Raw genomic sequence first — 15,897 nt, forward strand, 5'->3', positions numbered from 1 at the left:
ATTTACGTCTCAGCAAATACAAACAGTACTCAATTTTGAAGATGAGATTGAACCATCTGCTTTAATGTTCAAAGGATATACAAATATGAAATAGTGACGGTAACAAAAGTCACAAATTCAAATAACATAAGTGATCTTTTTTGGAAAAATACATTCACTTCAAGATCTATCATCTTCTATATTCTTCTTCTTTGTTTTAATGGACGACTTTTATGTGTATCTTCCAGCTTGTCCTCTGAAGGCTGTGGTTGGGAAGAAATTACCTAGTTAAAAAAACACCAAGAATTATTTTCTTCCTGCTTCTCATTATTTGGCACACGTTAATAAAGTTCTAGGAGAGAAGTACAATGAATACAACTTCACTCCATCCCCTCTGCTGTACACTTTGGGGGAAGCTGAACAGAGTTCAGAGAACAGGAACCGGATATCAGAGGAACACTGCTGACCCACAAAAAGATGGAACACATTTCCTTGAAAAGTTTCAGGAAATCTGTTTGATTGATTGATTGATTTAGTGAGATAGAGGAAAGAGAGGATGTTTTCTTCCTTGGAGATGCCCCTACACCAATGAAAGTGGATCCAAACCACTAATGCTACTTCTACTGCTTCTGCTAATTGCGGAATACAGAAGAGACTATGGGGAAAGAGATGGGAGAAGTGGAAATCTGGGGGAAAACAGAAATGTAGCAAAGATTTATTCGTGAATTCTGTAAAGTCATTTTGTTAGCTGAAGATCACAAAGACAAACTTCTGCTTTTCTGTGTATTACGTGGTTTGCTCCAAGTTTTCATATTTGGTGTATTCAGAGGAACAAAGGGACAGGTGGAAGGATGAGGGGACACAGGAAAATCTAAGAGGAAAAAAAATTACACTTCCTTTTACCTACCTCCTTTTTATCTAGGTGCCTAAAAAAAACACCAAACCACTAAAGTATTTGGAAAAATGTATGTAGGTATTTTTTTCCCCCATTTCCCAACATTGTCCTGTTTTCCCCTCAGGTTTCATAAATCTACTCACTAAACAGACCCTATTCTACTGTTGTTGCCCCTTTTTAAACACCATTTCTGAAATATAAATGAATAACTTTATCACATCTGAGTTGGGAAGGAAAACAGGAAGCCATCTTGCTCAGCTCATCTCAACTAATCAAAGAATCCTTCCTCCTTTCCTTCTAAACTTCTAGTGAGAGATAACAACCCACCATCCTTCTGGGGCACCTCATGCCCTTGGGAACAGTCTACCCTCTCTCCATCTGCCTCTGCAACATTTAGCTCTTGCTTTAGAGCAAAGCAGAAAACGCCTAATCACTCTTCCACATGAATACTTAAAGGACTATCATGCCCCCAACACACCTTCCCTTTGCCACTGATTTTCTTCAACCAATCCTCATATGGTATGATCTCAAAGCCCTTTATCAGTATGATGGTCATCTTTGTATGGACAGTCTTTGGCTTAAATCAATGCCCTTCCTAAACTATGCCCCCTAGAACTGAACACATTTCAAATACGCTTTGACCAGGGCAGAGTCCAGGGGGACTATGGCCTTCCCAGTCCTAGACAACTACACCTCTTTTACTAGGAAGCAGTGTGGCATAAGGGAAAGAGTACTGACTGTGAAATATTAAAGTCAAGAGACCTGGGTTCAAATCCTGACTGAGACACTTACTACCATGTAACTTTGGGCAAATCATTTATCTTTCCTGGGAATGTTTCCTTATCTGTAAAATGACTAGATTGGACAGTTCTATAGTTATCATTATGATGTACTCTACGTCTGCATGAGGTTTCTATGAAATTCGATTTACATTGACTGCAGTCCACTAATATCCCCAGATCTTTTTTTCAAATGAACTATCTGATGTTCTACTTCCTCATATGACATTATGAAGTTGTGTGTATTACATGTCTCTCTATTCAATTTCCTCTTATTAGATTCAGTCTAACATCCTAGACTGTCAGGACTTTGGAGGGATACTGACTAACCCAATATCCTCCTTCCTACATGTTCTCTGTAAATGTGAGAAACATGCTAGGCACTCTTATCCAAGTCACTGATAAAGACATAAGTGGCCCAAAGCCAAGCACAGGCCTCTGAGGCATTGCCTAAACAACCTCCTCCTTAGAGGTAACTGAACCAATAGTTACTACTCTTTGGGTCCAGTCATTCATCAAGATACAAATTCACGTAACTCTGACACTGGCTAACCTACCTCTCTCCATCTTGTTTACAACAGCATCAAAGACTCCAAAATAATTTCCTAAAATCTAGGTAAATGATTTCTATGACATTCTGGAACTACCATCAGAAAGGCAATATAGCCAGTCTGGCATGAATTGCTTTGTTTTAATTATGTGACTGCAGGGTGCCCACCATATGAAGACACTGGGCGACCAGTTCTAGATAGCATTCTCTCTGCAATCACCACCTCCTCTTCCAGGTGTTCAGTAATCATCCCCTCAATAGTTATGTTCTGCTTGTGCAAGTAACGTGAACAGGACCAGAAGAACAATTTCCACAGTAACAACAATGATGTAAAAACAAATAACTCTGAAAGACTTAGGAAACTCAAAAGGACCGATGGGGCCATATCTTTTTTTAGACAGGGCCAACGTGGAAATTTGTTTTGCTGGATTGTACATGTGTGTCAAGATTTGGTTTTTTTTCATTTTCAATAGAATAGGGAGGGGAGAGAGGGAGACAGAGAAGGTATATGTGAAAATAAAATTGAATTTTAAAAATCACACATTCTAGGATTTTCCTAGGAACTGTCAAGTTCACTCGCTGTAGACTCTAAACTGGCCCTTCTCTAATCAGAGATTGCTGGTGAGGTAGCGGAGAGAGCACCGGGCCTGGACTCAGCAAGACTCAAGTTCAAAACTGGCCTCAGACACCTACTAGCTGTGTGACCCTGAGCAAGTCACTAGCATTGTTTGCCATGATTTCCTCAACTGTATAATGGGGATAATAATACACCTATTTCCCAGGGTGGTTGTGAGGACAAAATGAGATAATATTTATAAAGTACTTAGCACAGCACCTGGCACACAGTAGGCACTTAACAAATTCTTCTTTCTAGTCCTAGCATCTCTCTCCTGTCTTTCATGATCTGATAACTGATGACAGAAAAGCCAGTCCTTTCGTCATCCCTGAATGTAGCTTGTTTGGGTGTTGGGACAAGAAGTCACTCAGAGTAGCTAGGTGCATTTTCACTGTTTTCCTTCTTGGTGTAGGTTTCAACACCTCATTTAGCTGTTTTAATTCTGTCCTTTCCAGTAGAAAGATAATACTTCTCAGAAAAAACCAGCCAAATGATTCTAAAGTTTCTAAGAGGTGGAGGTAAAGGGGGAGATCATTCCAAGAGTGGGGGATAGCTTGTGCAAAGCTGTGGAGGTAAGAGATGGAGTGCTGGGTGTAAGGAATCACAAGCAGGTCAATGTGGCTAGAGCACAGATATGTGAAAAGAGTAACATGAAATCAGTCTGTAGAGACAGCTTGATCCCTTGATCCCATGACACCACTACTAGGCCAATGCTCCAAAGAGATCAAAGAAAGAAGAAAAGGACTCATATATACACAAAGCTCTTCTTTGTAGAGGCAAAGAACTGGACTATGGCATGTGAATGTAATGGGAGGCTACTGTGCCATAGGAAATGATGAAGATGGGATAGCTCCACAGAAACCTGGAAAGACTTGAAGGAACTGACAGAGAGTGATGTGAGCAGAGAGAGCATCAACGCAATGACCAACCAGGATTCCAGAGGACCTGGGATGAATGAAGCAAGCATGCTATCCACCTCCTGACAGGTGATCAACTCGGGACAGATAGAGACATATTTTTTTGGACGTGACCAGAAAGGAAATTTGTTTTGCTTGATTATATACACTTATTACAAGGGTTTCAGTTTTTCCTTTTTCCAGGGTTGAGGGGAGATAAGGAGAGAAAAAAGATCTGTTAATTGATAAAAATCAAGTTAAATTTTTAAAAATGAAAGATAGTTTGGAATTAGATCTTACAGGACTTTATATGTCAAGAAGTTAATAGAAATCCACTGATGCTTCTTCAGTCAGGAGAGTGACATAGGTACAGAGAGCTGTCCTTTAGGATTATCAAATCAATAGCTGATGGATTGAAGATGGGAGAGACTGGAGGCAGGGAGACCAATCAGAAGGCTATTTCAATAATTTGGGAGGGAAGTGACAGACTGAATTTGATCTATGGTCATGTAAGTGAAAAAAAGGAATGGAGACAAGAGATCTTGGAAGGTTTTACCTCTACAACATTTAGCAAGTGACTGGTCATTGAGACTGTCAAGAAGGACCCTTAGGTTGTGAACCCAGATGACTAGAAGGACAGTGTTTTAACAGCAACAGGGAAATTAAGATTAAAGTAAGGACTCAGGGGAAAAGAAAAGGAGTTTATTTTGAACATGCTCAGTTTGAGATATACATGGGACATTCAGGTGGAGATGTCTAGGACTACACAGAGTTTTGACAGTCATGTGCATGGTGATGACAGCTGAATTCATGGGAGGTGAAAAGGTCACCAAGACAATGAGAGGAAATCTTAAGGCATCATGTCCAAAACAGAACTCATTATCTTTCCTCTGAAAGCCCACAACTGCTCCACACTTCACCTTGTGTGTCAGAAGTGCCACCATTCTTCTAGTCATCTAAATTTAAAACTTGTGAGTTATCTTGGACTCTCCTCTCTTCTTTATCCCATGTAACCCCATCAGCAGCCAAGTCTTGTTGATTCTACCTCGATAACAAGTACTGCATTTGTCCCCTCTCCCATCTCATGTGGCTACTGCCCTGCTCAGGCCCTTACACCTCAAATGAACTACTGCCATAATCTCCTAATTATCCTCTCTGCCTCAAATCTCTCTCTTACTCCAATCCATCCATCACATTTGCCAAGGGAACATCTCCATGTCTTTGTACTTGGCTGCCCCCATGTCCTCTGGTTTCTAGATCCCTAGCTTTCTTCAAAGGTCACCTCATACATTATCTTCAACATGAGGTGGTTCTGGATCTCTTCAGCTGCCAGGGGCCCTCCCTCCCACTCCCAATTAATCTTACATTCACTTTATTTTTTACTTATATTTATATACTTTTGTTTCTTCTAGTAGAATAAAAACTTCTTGAGGCCAGGAGTTGTTTCACTGCCTTTGTTCTCCCCAGTGCCCAGTGGAGTACCTAAAGTCCTTAAAGCCTGTTAACTGAAAGGAGGGGGCCCAACAGAAAGAAAGAGAGCCTTAGGATTTACACCTGTACTTGGGGATAGGTCACAGATGATGATTCAGCCATGAAGATAGAGAAATAAACTGTCTGACAGGTAAGTAGGGGAGGCAAGAAGAAATCATGTTGCTAGTGATCACAATAATGTCATAAATAGTATATCCATAAAAAGGAAGTGGTCAGTTTCACAGTCTGCAAAAGAAGTCAAGAAAGATTAGAATTTAGAAAAGACCAGACCATTGGTGACTGAAATTTAGAAAAGTTAGGTGGTTTCAAAAGGCAGATTGCAGGAGGCTGAAAATGAGCAGGAGGTGAAGTCGAGGGTTGTTTCTGGGAGTTTGGCTCTGAACGTCCAGGAAGAAGATGAAGGTGTAAGGGGAAGGCAGGGGTTCAGAGAAGGTTTTTTTAAGGATGAGGGACATATGGGAATTTTTACAGAAAACAGGGAAGAAACCAGTGCTAAGTAGTTAAAATAAAACAAAATGGAAGTTTCATTACCCATACTCCTTTTTTCTCCTCTGCTAACATTGGTTAAGATTTATAAATATCACCTACCCAATGTAACCTTAATGCTTAAAAAAGGATTAAAGAGTTAAATGTGAAAGAATTCTAAAATCTACAAGTGGACCTATAGGCTCAGTCCTTAGAGCTATTATATGGTTCCTTTTCCCCCTTTCCAGAAGAGGCTAGAAGCAAACATACAAATTAAAACAAAATAAAAACGGAATTTGGGGGTAAAAAAATTTCTTAAAATGTTCTTTAAGTTTATTAAATAGTAAAATAATCATTCCAATGTTTTTAAGTCAAGAATTGATAGAAAAACAAAAAAATTTCAGTCTTCTACTGACCTATTTTGTTAAGAATCAATATGGTTTGAAGAGAAAACATTCCATAAATGTAAAAACTGAAGAACAGATTAAAAGCCACAGATGATGTTCTTTTGAGTTGCTTTTAACATTTAAGAAATGAAATACTCTTGGAAAGTAAGTTTTCAAAAAGGTACATACCTCTTTAAGTTTATTCCGGATTAAATTAGCTGACATATTTAAAGACTCATCCTCCATATCCACTTTGGGGATTTCTGGTAGTTGTGGCCCAAAAATAACTTCTTTATTTCTTTGGTTTGTTTCAAGAAAAGTTCCAAGTTTCCAGTCTTCTTCTCTTCTCCGCTTTCGCTCTTGTAGCTGAGTTGTTCGAGGCATGAATCTAGCAATCCCATTATTAGAGGAAATAATCCTTGGTGGTCCAAGACAGTCTAATGAAGTTTTAGGCATTTCCATCTCTACACTCTGAACCAAAGAGTTATTCTGGTTATAACCTGACAGAGTTTTGTTATAGTTTCTGTCATGCTGAGGGGAGATCAGTGTTCCCTCTAAGAACTCCCTTGATTGGGAGGCTGCACACTTGGAGGAGACATGATTTCGAGTTGAATTACTAGAGTTAGGATGACAATTCCATGGATTCTCAGTACAAGTGTTTGATGGGGTTGCACAAAATTCAGATGCCTTTGAATCAAAGTCATTCCTGCAATCTTTTGTAACTGTAGGTTTTGTATAAAGTTTTTTCTTTGTCAGTGTTTGGACTTTATCTTCTAAAACTTCAAAAGAAAAAAGAGTTAATTTATTAGTTTAGTCATTTTGAAAAACATGCAATATGTGATTTTTACGAAATGCAAGAAAATGTTAACAGATGAACTTTCCCACAGACATGTCCTAATGGTCTGGTACAGCTTCCCCTTAGTTCATAAATCTGAGGGAAAGGAAGCAACTGAGCAAATTGCTCCAGGAAGATATGAGGAAGAAAAGGCCACTTTTAAATAAGGAAAGCTTCATGGAATTTGCAGCACCTAATTGAGTCTTTAAGGAAGAAAATGATTTTGTCAATCAAGGGTGAACAAAGTATGAGCAGATACAAAGAAGCTGGGAAAAGGAGAAATAGATCTAGGAACAGCAAGTATTTCAATTTGGCTAAAACACAGGAAAAATGAAGGGAGAAGAGTGTGAAATAAGGACATATTTCAGAGGGCATGAAATTCCAAGCAAAAGAATTTTCAGTTTTAAAAACAGAACATGCCTGTGTACCAGGAAGATTATTTTAGCAATTATATGGATTAGAAGGTAAAGACACTGAAGGCAGGAAACCAGTACACAAGCTTTTATAATAATTCAGGTGAGAGGAAGGAGGAAGGGGAAGTTAGGGGAAGTTGTAAGATGTGTTGTAGAGGTAAGACTTGGGCAACTGAGTGGGATAAAAGAAAAAGGGTGAGTCAAAGATGATTCCCAGAAATACAGTACATGGGAAATATAGAACTCTACTTCTGGCTATTCTTCTCAGGATACAGTCTATTCTTATCACTCAGACACCCATGATTCTACTGTAAGCAGCTGGGGAGGTCAATTAAGAAAATCAGGTAGGGCATCTGGTAACGAAGCCAGCTGCCAGGCAAAGGTGGACATATTCACCAAATGAACAGGAATTGGCGCCCACTGACTCAAGCTATTATAAAAAACAAAAAACGAGATCATTATTTGCAAACCTTTAACTCCAGTTGTTCTTGCTATATATCGTCGTCTCTCCTGTAGTTTCTCTCTGGTTTCTTGTACTGTTTCAAATTCTGGAGCATAGCATACATGAAGCAAACCACCAAAAAAACTTCGCTCATCCAATTTTCGTTTGGCTATCCTAAATAGAAATGAGAGGGTACGGTACGTTAATCCAGGTTCACTAAAACTGACAACACGCAAGTAAGTAGCTTACAATCCAATGACAAAGAGCAAACTTTTGAGATTCTCAAATTCTACAGTTTCTGAATGATCCTTACAATGAATATGCTTGCTCCAAAATGAAGATGACCCTGTGGGCTGACCTAGGATCAATCACTGATGCTAGGAAAGACTGAAAGGAAAAGGGGATGCCCAGGATGAGCTGAATAGACAGTATCATGGAAGCTGTGAACATGAGCTTGGAGAGACTTCAGGAGATAGTGGAGGATAGTAGGGCTGGCGTGCCATGGTCCATGGGATCACAAAAAGTCAAGGCACAACTAAACAACAAAAATGTTTGGAGTTGTTTTTCCAAACACACTAGGTTTGCAATGAGCCTTTCACATTCTCTCTTCCAGTCTTTCTTGAACCAATGGCACATATTGACACAGCTGTATAAACTGAGGTGTAATCTGTGGTCAGGGAACAAAGCTTCTGTCTGTATAAAGCTAAATGGTCCACATGAGGGGCAAGTAAGTGATGAATTTAGATCATACATGTTAAAATTTAGAGTTGGAAAGGACTACAGGGATCCATCTTCTCCAGTCCTCATTTTACAAAGAAACGGAAGTGAAGACACTTGTACTAAGTCCTAAAAATACTAATGAGCAGAGCCAGGATTCAGCCCCAGATCCAGTGACTCTGACGGGCTTTCTACAATACCAAAGCATGATTGCCTCTACTTAGTTTTCTCATCACCATGTGCTAACCAGCTGAGCTAAGTAAGCCACAATCCCCACTTGGAACATGTCATTTTAAATTCAACAAACATTTATTAAGTCCTTACTATTGCCCTAAGAACTGGGGATAGATCGAAAGTAAAAAACTAAACAGTTTTCACCTTCAAGGAGCTGGAGGAAGGCATGGACGGTGGGGGAGCACAACATATTTGCAAATAATATAAAATATATACAAAATATCACATGGTAATTTCACAAAGAAGGAAACATCAACCACTAGGGAGATCAAGAAAGGCCTTGTCTAAGAGGTGGTACCTGAGACGAATCTTGAAAGAAACTAGGAATGTGAACAGAGGGGAGCAAAGGAAGGCATGCCAGACATGGAAGCCTATGAAGAGGAGAGATGGAACCACGAGTAAGATAGTGTGCACAAAAGCACTTGGGAGACGAAGTGTGATGGAATTAATGGAAATATGGGCTTTGGAGTCAGAGTACCTGGTGTCAAGTCCTCCGTACTACCTCTGTTGAGTTGTTTTAGTGATGTCCAATTCTCTGTGATCCCATTTGGAGTTTTCTTGGCAAAAATATCAGAGATGTTTTGCCATTTCCTTCACCAGCTCATTTTACAGATGAAGAAACTGAGGCTAATAGGGTACGAGACTTGCCCAGGGTCACAAAGCTAGTAAGTGTCTGAGGCAAGATTTGAGCTCAGGTCCTCTGGACTCCAAGGCCAGTGCTCTATCCATTGCACCACTTAGCCACCTCTGTATTCTTGGATAAATCTTTTACTCTCTCAGAGACATAGTTTCCTATTCTTAAAATTATAGAGTTGTGTCAGGTAGCTTCTGAGCTGCCTTCCAACTCTAAATTTATGATTCTATGATAGAGGGAGGAAAATATGAGTAAGACCAGAAAGGTAGTTGGGACCTCCAGGTCCTCAAAGGACAGGATGAAGATTCTATCTTTTAAGGAAGAGCTAACTTTTAAAATAATTAATAATAGGAAAAATATAACATATAAAAAATACATTAAGAAAATGGGAAGGATGTCTTAAAAAATTGTCAAGCACCTTCTCTGTGCCCATCACTATGGGGGATGCAAAAGTAGTAGAAAACCTATCTCAACAAGCTTAAAACATATTTGGACTATCAATCAATAAACATTTATATCTACTATGTGCTAGGCACTGTGCTAAGGTCTGAGACAAAACAAACAAGCAGATTATACAAGGTAGCATAACGTCTTAGAATGTGTGATACAGGTTCTAAGGGCTACTGGGAATTAGGGAAGAGAAAGCTTAATATGGGTTGAAACTGGGGAGAGCTTTATAGAGGAAATACTTTAAAATGGGTCTAAAAGTACAGGATTTTTGTGAAGTCTAGGTGTGAATACAGCTAAATCTTGGGCTAGGGTGGTGATAAAGAGAAAGAACTCTGACAGGCATCCACATTACCTTGCACTTTGTAATTTTTGAAATTTAATTAGATACACCTCTGTAAATTCTTCTGCTGGATACTCGTCTAGAGCATTATATTGTTCAATAGCACCAAATAATGCAAACTGCTCGATCAGTTCCTTCATAACTCCCACTGCAGGAACTCCTTGAATGATTAAGTATCGAGATTCCAAATTGACTGTATAAACCTAAAGGAAATATAGATGTATTCATATTTTTCATACTTTTCTTGAATAGCTCTGCCCTTATATTTATTACAGAATCTCTGAGTTAGAAAAGAATTCAGAGCTCATCTGGCCCAACCCATACCAAAGCAGGAATAATCTCTATAGTACCTCTGATGTGTAATTGTCCAATCTCTTTTAAAGGTCTATAGTTATGGGGGAACTTGATTACTTTTCTGAGGCTAATCATTTCACTTCAGGACAGGGCTATAAAGAAAATTCTCCTCATAGGGAACTAAGATCTTCCTGTCTCTTACTTCTGCTCATTGCTCCTAGTTCTACTCTTTGGGGTCAGCAAAATTCCTCCCCGAAATGGCAGCAGGCCTTGAAGTAGCAGAACACAGCTACCATATTGCTCCTGCTCCTCCCCTTCCCCATCTTTTCTTCAGCCAATCCTTAACATGACATAATGTCCAGTTTCTTCACTATCGCACTCACATTCCTTTGGGCAAAGTCCAATTTATTTTCCTCATGTGGTACCTAAAATTTTCACAATAAAGTTTAACCAGGATAAAGTCCAGCCTTGAAAGTAATTTACCAACTACTATGCTTTGACCAACCACAGAATAACAAATCCCTTCTATGTAGTGTTTTAAAATATATTTAACTCACTGACTTTGTGATGTATGTAAAAACAGACAAGTATTAACATATATAACCATGATGCTTTACTACTCATCTGGCATAAATCTAAGCAGGATTTAAAGGCAAGTGAGATAAGCTAAAACTGCTATTATTGCCAGTCTTTTGAGGGCATAAAGAGACTTCAGAATCTATCCAGTCATGTGCTTCACTTTACAGAAGAGGAAACTGAGACCCAAGGAAGGTCTAGGGTCACATCACTGGGTTAATGACTCTGATGTTCCTATGTGATGTTCTTCAGCTACATCAGAAGGTCTATTAACAAAAGCAGGCTCCATTCTATTAGTTTAACATAAAGGTTCTTAGCCCATGGCTTCCTGGGATAGGTTTTAGAGGTTTGTAAATTTGGGTGGGGAAAAAAAAATTTGCATCTTTATTTTTTTTACTAACTTGCAATTGAAAGTTAGCATTTCCTTCAATTGTGAATACAGGCAACAAAAACATTCTGAAAAGGGCTTTAAAGGCCCTACCAGACTGCTAAAGGGATCCATTACACAAAAATGTTTAAGAACCTCTAGTTTAACAAGAATAAACCTGCAAACACTTGTCTTTAGACTAAAGACTTACAATGGGGATTGTGAATTATCTATGAATTTCCATTATTCATGTTAGAGTAGGCTCAATATATTTTCCTACATTTGAAAGCTGAATGAATCCACAGGTCAATTTGAGCCCTAGAGAAGAAAACACTATGTAAATCCAAAACCATGAATATTTACAAGCTGTAGGTTTTTCTTTAAAGTAAAATTTTGTTGATATATTTTGCTTGTATAACACCTACAATTTCCCATGTATCCCTTCTTTTTCTTCCTTGGGAGCAATCCCAAATAATACAGAATAAAAAGAGTTTGGCAAAATTAACCACCATTTGAAAAAGTAGGGCACTATACGTACTGTTCCACACTGACCTCTACAAAGAATGGTATGTTCTCTCTTCTTTGGGGTTAAGTTTGGTCATTATAATTTTGCAATATTTAGTTTAAGGGATGTACTTTCCATTAATTAGTGTTGCAGTCCATTGATATGCCTTCCTGGTCCTGCTTGCTTCACTCTACCTCCGTTCACATCTTCCCATTCCTCTCTGTAGTCATTCACGTTTTGCAGCATAGTAACAGTCCATTTGTGCAGCACAATTTGTCTGCCTATTCCCCAATCGATGACAGCTCTACTTTGTTTCTAGTAATCTGAGATTTTCAACATACTAATGGACTATGGATCTTTTGGCATAGTAGAAGGGGAAGTTTCTCCCCAGAGCCCTGCTTATCTTTATACACCTGTTCTTCACACATCTCCTTGAGCAGACTGACCTGGACTGTTTAGAAAGCAGGGAGAGGATCTGAGCATCTGAAAAGTGTTGCTGTGAAGAAAAAGACTAATAATGCTCTCTTCTCATCTGTGCTTCCTAACTTCAAGTCGCAGCTAAAATTTCACCTCCTACAGGAAGCCTTTCTCCATCCTTAATTCTAGTCCTCCCTCTGAGATATCTCCAATTTATCCTGTAGGTTTGTTTGTACACATTTGTTTGTATGTTGTCACTGCCATTAGATTGTGAAGTCCCTGAAAACATCCCCTAACTTAGCAAAGTACCTGGCACACAGCAGTAGGCTTTGTGTAAATGTTTAGTGACTGTGGCTGGACAACTGTGTGAAAGTATTTAAAGAGCTGTCATGTAAAAGGATTATATTTGTTCTGTTTGGCCTAAGGGAGAAAAAGCAGAATCAATGGGTGGGAGCTGCAAAAGTAGGTTTGATGCTTCCTAACAAGTAGAGCGGCTTGCCCAGGTGGATGGGGGTCTTCAGGACAAAAGTTAAATGACCCCAGGTGGGTGGGTGTGTTATAGTGGGGATGCCTTCCTGGAGAGGGTGGATTGGATGGTGTGTGTGTGTGTGTGTGTGTGGTGTGTGTGTGTGGTATGTGTGTGTGTACGGTGTGTGTGTGGTGTGTGTGTATTTGGTGTGTGTGGTGTGTGTATGGTGTGTGTGTGGTGTGTGTGTGTGATGTGTGTGTATGGTGTGTGTGTATGGTGTGTGTGTGTGTGGTGTGTGTGTATGGTGTGTGTGTGTATGGTGTGTGCGTGTGTGTATGGTGTGTGCGTGTGTGTATGGTGTGTGTGTGTGTATGGTGTGTGTGTGTGTATGGTGTGTGTGTGTGTATGGTGTGTGTGTGTGTGTGTGTATGGTGTGTGTGTGTATGGTGTGTGTGTGTATGGTGTGTGTGTGTGTGTATGGTGTGTGTGTGTACGGGGTGTGTGTGTGTGTGTATGGTGTGTGTGTGTATGGTGTGTGTGTGTATGGTGTGTGTGTGTGTATGGTGTGTGTGGTGTGTGTGTATTTGGTGTGTGTGGTGTGTGTGTATTTGGTGTGTGTGGTGTGTGTATGGTGTGTGTGTGTGGTGTGTGTGTGTGATGTGTGTGTATGGTGTGTGTGTATGGTGTGTGTGTGTGTGGTGTGTGTGTATGGTGTGTGTATGGTGTGTGTGTGTATGGTGTGTGTGTGTGTGTGTGTGTGTATGGTGTGTGTGTGTGTATGGTGTGTGTGTACGGTGTGTGTGTGTGTGTGTATGGTGTGTGTGTGTATGGTGTGTGTGTGTGTGTGTGTGTGTGGTGTGTGTGTGTACGGGGTGTGTGTGTGTGTATATGGTGTGTGTGTGTGTACGGGGTGTGTGTGTGTGTGTGTATGGTGTGTGTGTGTATGGTGTGTGTGTGTGTATGGTGTGTGTGTGTATGGTGTGTGTGTGTGTATGGTGTGTGTGTGGTGTGTGTGTATTTGGTGTGTGTGGTGTGTGTATGGTGTGTGTGTGTGGTGTGTGTGTGTGATGTGTGTGTATGGTGTGTGTGTATGGTGTGTGTGTGTGTGGTGTGTGTGTATGGTGTGTGTATGGTGTGTGTGTGTATGGTGTGTGTGTGTATGGTGTGTGTGTGTGTGTGTATGGTGTGTGTGTGTATGGTGTGTGTGTGTGTGTGGTGTGTGTGTACGGTGTGTGTGTGTGTGTGTGTACGGTGTGTGTGTGTGGTGTGCGTGTGTGTACGGTGTGTGTGTGTGTGTGTGTGTGTGTACGGTGTGTGTGTGTGTGTGTGTGTGGTGTGTGTGTGTACGGTGTGTGTGTGTGTGTACGGTGTGTGTGTGTGTACGGTGTGTGTGTGTGTACGGTGTGTGTGTGTACGGTGTGTGTGTGTGTACGGTGTGTGTGTGTGTGTGTGTGTGGTGTGTGTGTGTACGGTGTGTGTGTGTGTGTACGGTGTGTGTGTGTGTACGGTGTGTGTGTGTGTACGGTGTGTGTGTGTGTACGGTGTGTGTGTGTGTACGGTGTGTGTGTGTGGTGTGTGTGTGGTGTGTGTGTGTGTGTACGGTGTGTGTGTGAGGGAGCGGACAAGGACGCAGGGAGGGAAGGAGCGGGATGGGGGCAGAGCCGGTTCTGAATCCAGACTCAGACACTTGTAGCCGCGGGACTCGGTCTCCTCATCCACAAAACGGGAATGACAGCGCTGTCGCCTGCCCTCCCCTCTCCAGGCTGCGCTGATGACAGAACCGTCCAGTCAACTGACCCTACCAACTTAGGGAGGTTCGGCGGGGCTTGATCTCTCTGAGCTCGAATCCCGGCCGGCGACTGCGGCCCGACCGGACTCGTCCCTCTTCCACGGCCCGGGCACCGTAGCCGAACACAGCAGCTCCGCGGTCCGCCCATCTAGCCACTACCTAAGCCTCACCGGGCGCTCCTGGCCAGAGGAAGCCGGGGTGCCCGGGGGTTTCTCTCTCACCTTAACGGCGCGGGGCCTCCGCCCCTCCCGATACTTGGCCCGCGAGTCACAAACAGCCCGCTGCGCATGGTGAGGGTAATAGCCACCCAGCTCCCCTCCGCCGTCCGCCATCCTTTCCCACTAGGCCTTCCTTCCAAGTTAACCGCTTCCGCCTGACCCCTATCCCTCTCATCCAATCAGAGAGTCAGGCAGGCAGCGACGTCCTAGGATTGGCTCGAGTACGGATGGCGCTCGTTGACGCTTCCGGAGGGGATGGAGAAAGCGAGAAGGCGCCGTCTTGTGGCGGCGCGGTAACGAGGCTCGGTAGTCCCGCCCCTCGCGACGCTAGGGCGAGTAGGCTGCCGGGGGTGGTGGTTGTCGATCGATCCTCTCGGCGCTCGACGCCTCCTGCCTGGCGCGGATCGGTGCTCTGCCCCGTCAGTCTCTGGCTCTCTGGCTCACTCGCTCGCTCGCGATGTGGGGCGGTGGCCGTCTCGAGGGCGCCGGGGCTGGAGGGGTCGTGGCCGTCACCATCGCCTTCTCTCACGCCCGGGACTGCTTCCTCCACTTGCCGCGGGCGCTCGTGGCCCAGCTGCACCTCCAGCAGGTAACGCGCTCAGGAGGCCTCCAAGTTGCGCCCCCTCCCCCCCGCCGCGAGGCCTGCCGGGAAGGGCCCCCGAGGCCGGGCTGCTCGGCCTGAGCCACTGGAGCCTCCTGGAGCCGCGAAATTAGGTCTAGAAATGACCTGGGTTCAAATGCTGCCTGTGGCGGTGATCGCGGCCGTGGGCCTGCCCTTTCGGACCGCTCTTCGTGGTCTCCTGCCCACCGCCCGGGTGACGGGCCCGGCCCGCAGCCGCGGTGCTCTCAGCCGCGGGATGAGGCGCAAGGTCACTGCCAGACCCCTCGAGGGCCCTCCCCGGGCGGTGCAGCCGCCCCTTTCCTCGGAGTCCTCGCCCTTGGGGACTCAGGGTTACCCGGGGTGCCGTGCCCATGTCCCCGGGTCCAGAGGCAGCCAAGGCACGGGGTCGCGCTATTGCGGCGAACCTGCTGGAGTGTAACTTGAGGCTTTGTCTCGGCTGGCCCCCTTTCCCTCCTTCGGTCTAGACCCGCCGAGTCACTCCCCGGTGGTGTTATTATTATCTCTGTTTACATGCGAGG

General features: G+C 42.9%; 2 protein-coding genes across 6 annotated transcripts in view; one reads left to right on the forward strand and one right to left on the reverse strand.

Moving 5' to 3' along the window:
• Positions 1-33: 33 nt before the first annotated feature.
• Positions 34-15,022, reverse strand: RBM48 (RNA binding motif protein 48). Of its 4 annotated transcripts, none has more exons than XM_072651507.1 (5): positions 14,761-15,022; positions 10,135-10,325; positions 7,776-7,921; positions 6,247-6,830; positions 34-263 (listed from the first exon to the last, which is right to left on the reverse strand). In XM_072651507.1, exons 1-5 carry the CDS (start codon positions 14,869-14,871, stop codon positions 177-179), a joined length of 1,119 nt encoding a protein of 372 aa, XP_072507608.1. In that variant the 5' UTR covers positions 14,872-15,022; the 3' UTR covers positions 34-176. The 4 variants fall into 4 exon arrangements, with proteins under 4 accessions (XP_072507608.1, XP_072507606.1, XP_072507605.1 ...); XM_072651505.1 differs by having other exon boundaries at positions 6,247-6,836; XM_072651504.1 differs by lacking the exon at positions 14,761-15,022 and adding an exon at positions 14,553-14,731.
• Positions 15,023-15,212: 190 nt separating this feature from the next.
• The window catches only part of PEX1 (peroxisomal biogenesis factor 1), a 43,061-nt gene continuing 42,376 nt past the window's right edge, over positions 15,213-15,897 (forward strand). The window contains exon 1 of one of the 2 annotated variants that reach the window (XM_072651492.1): positions 15,213-15,346. Coding sequence is in view for 1 of the 2 variants with exons in the window: in XM_072651491.1 (XP_072507592.1) it covers positions 15,215-15,346 (132 nt within the window). In the remaining variant the exon portion in view is untranslated. The remainder of the gene's footprint in view (positions 15,347-15,897) is intronic. The other variant, XM_072651491.1, reaches the window with a different exon arrangement.

This window comes from Notamacropus eugenii, chromosome 3 (genome assembly GCF_028372415.1).
Source record: "Notamacropus eugenii isolate mMacEug1 chromosome 3, mMacEug1.pri_v2, whole genome shotgun sequence".
Taxonomy (NCBI): domain Eukaryota; kingdom Metazoa; phylum Chordata; class Mammalia; order Diprotodontia; family Macropodidae; genus Notamacropus; species Notamacropus eugenii.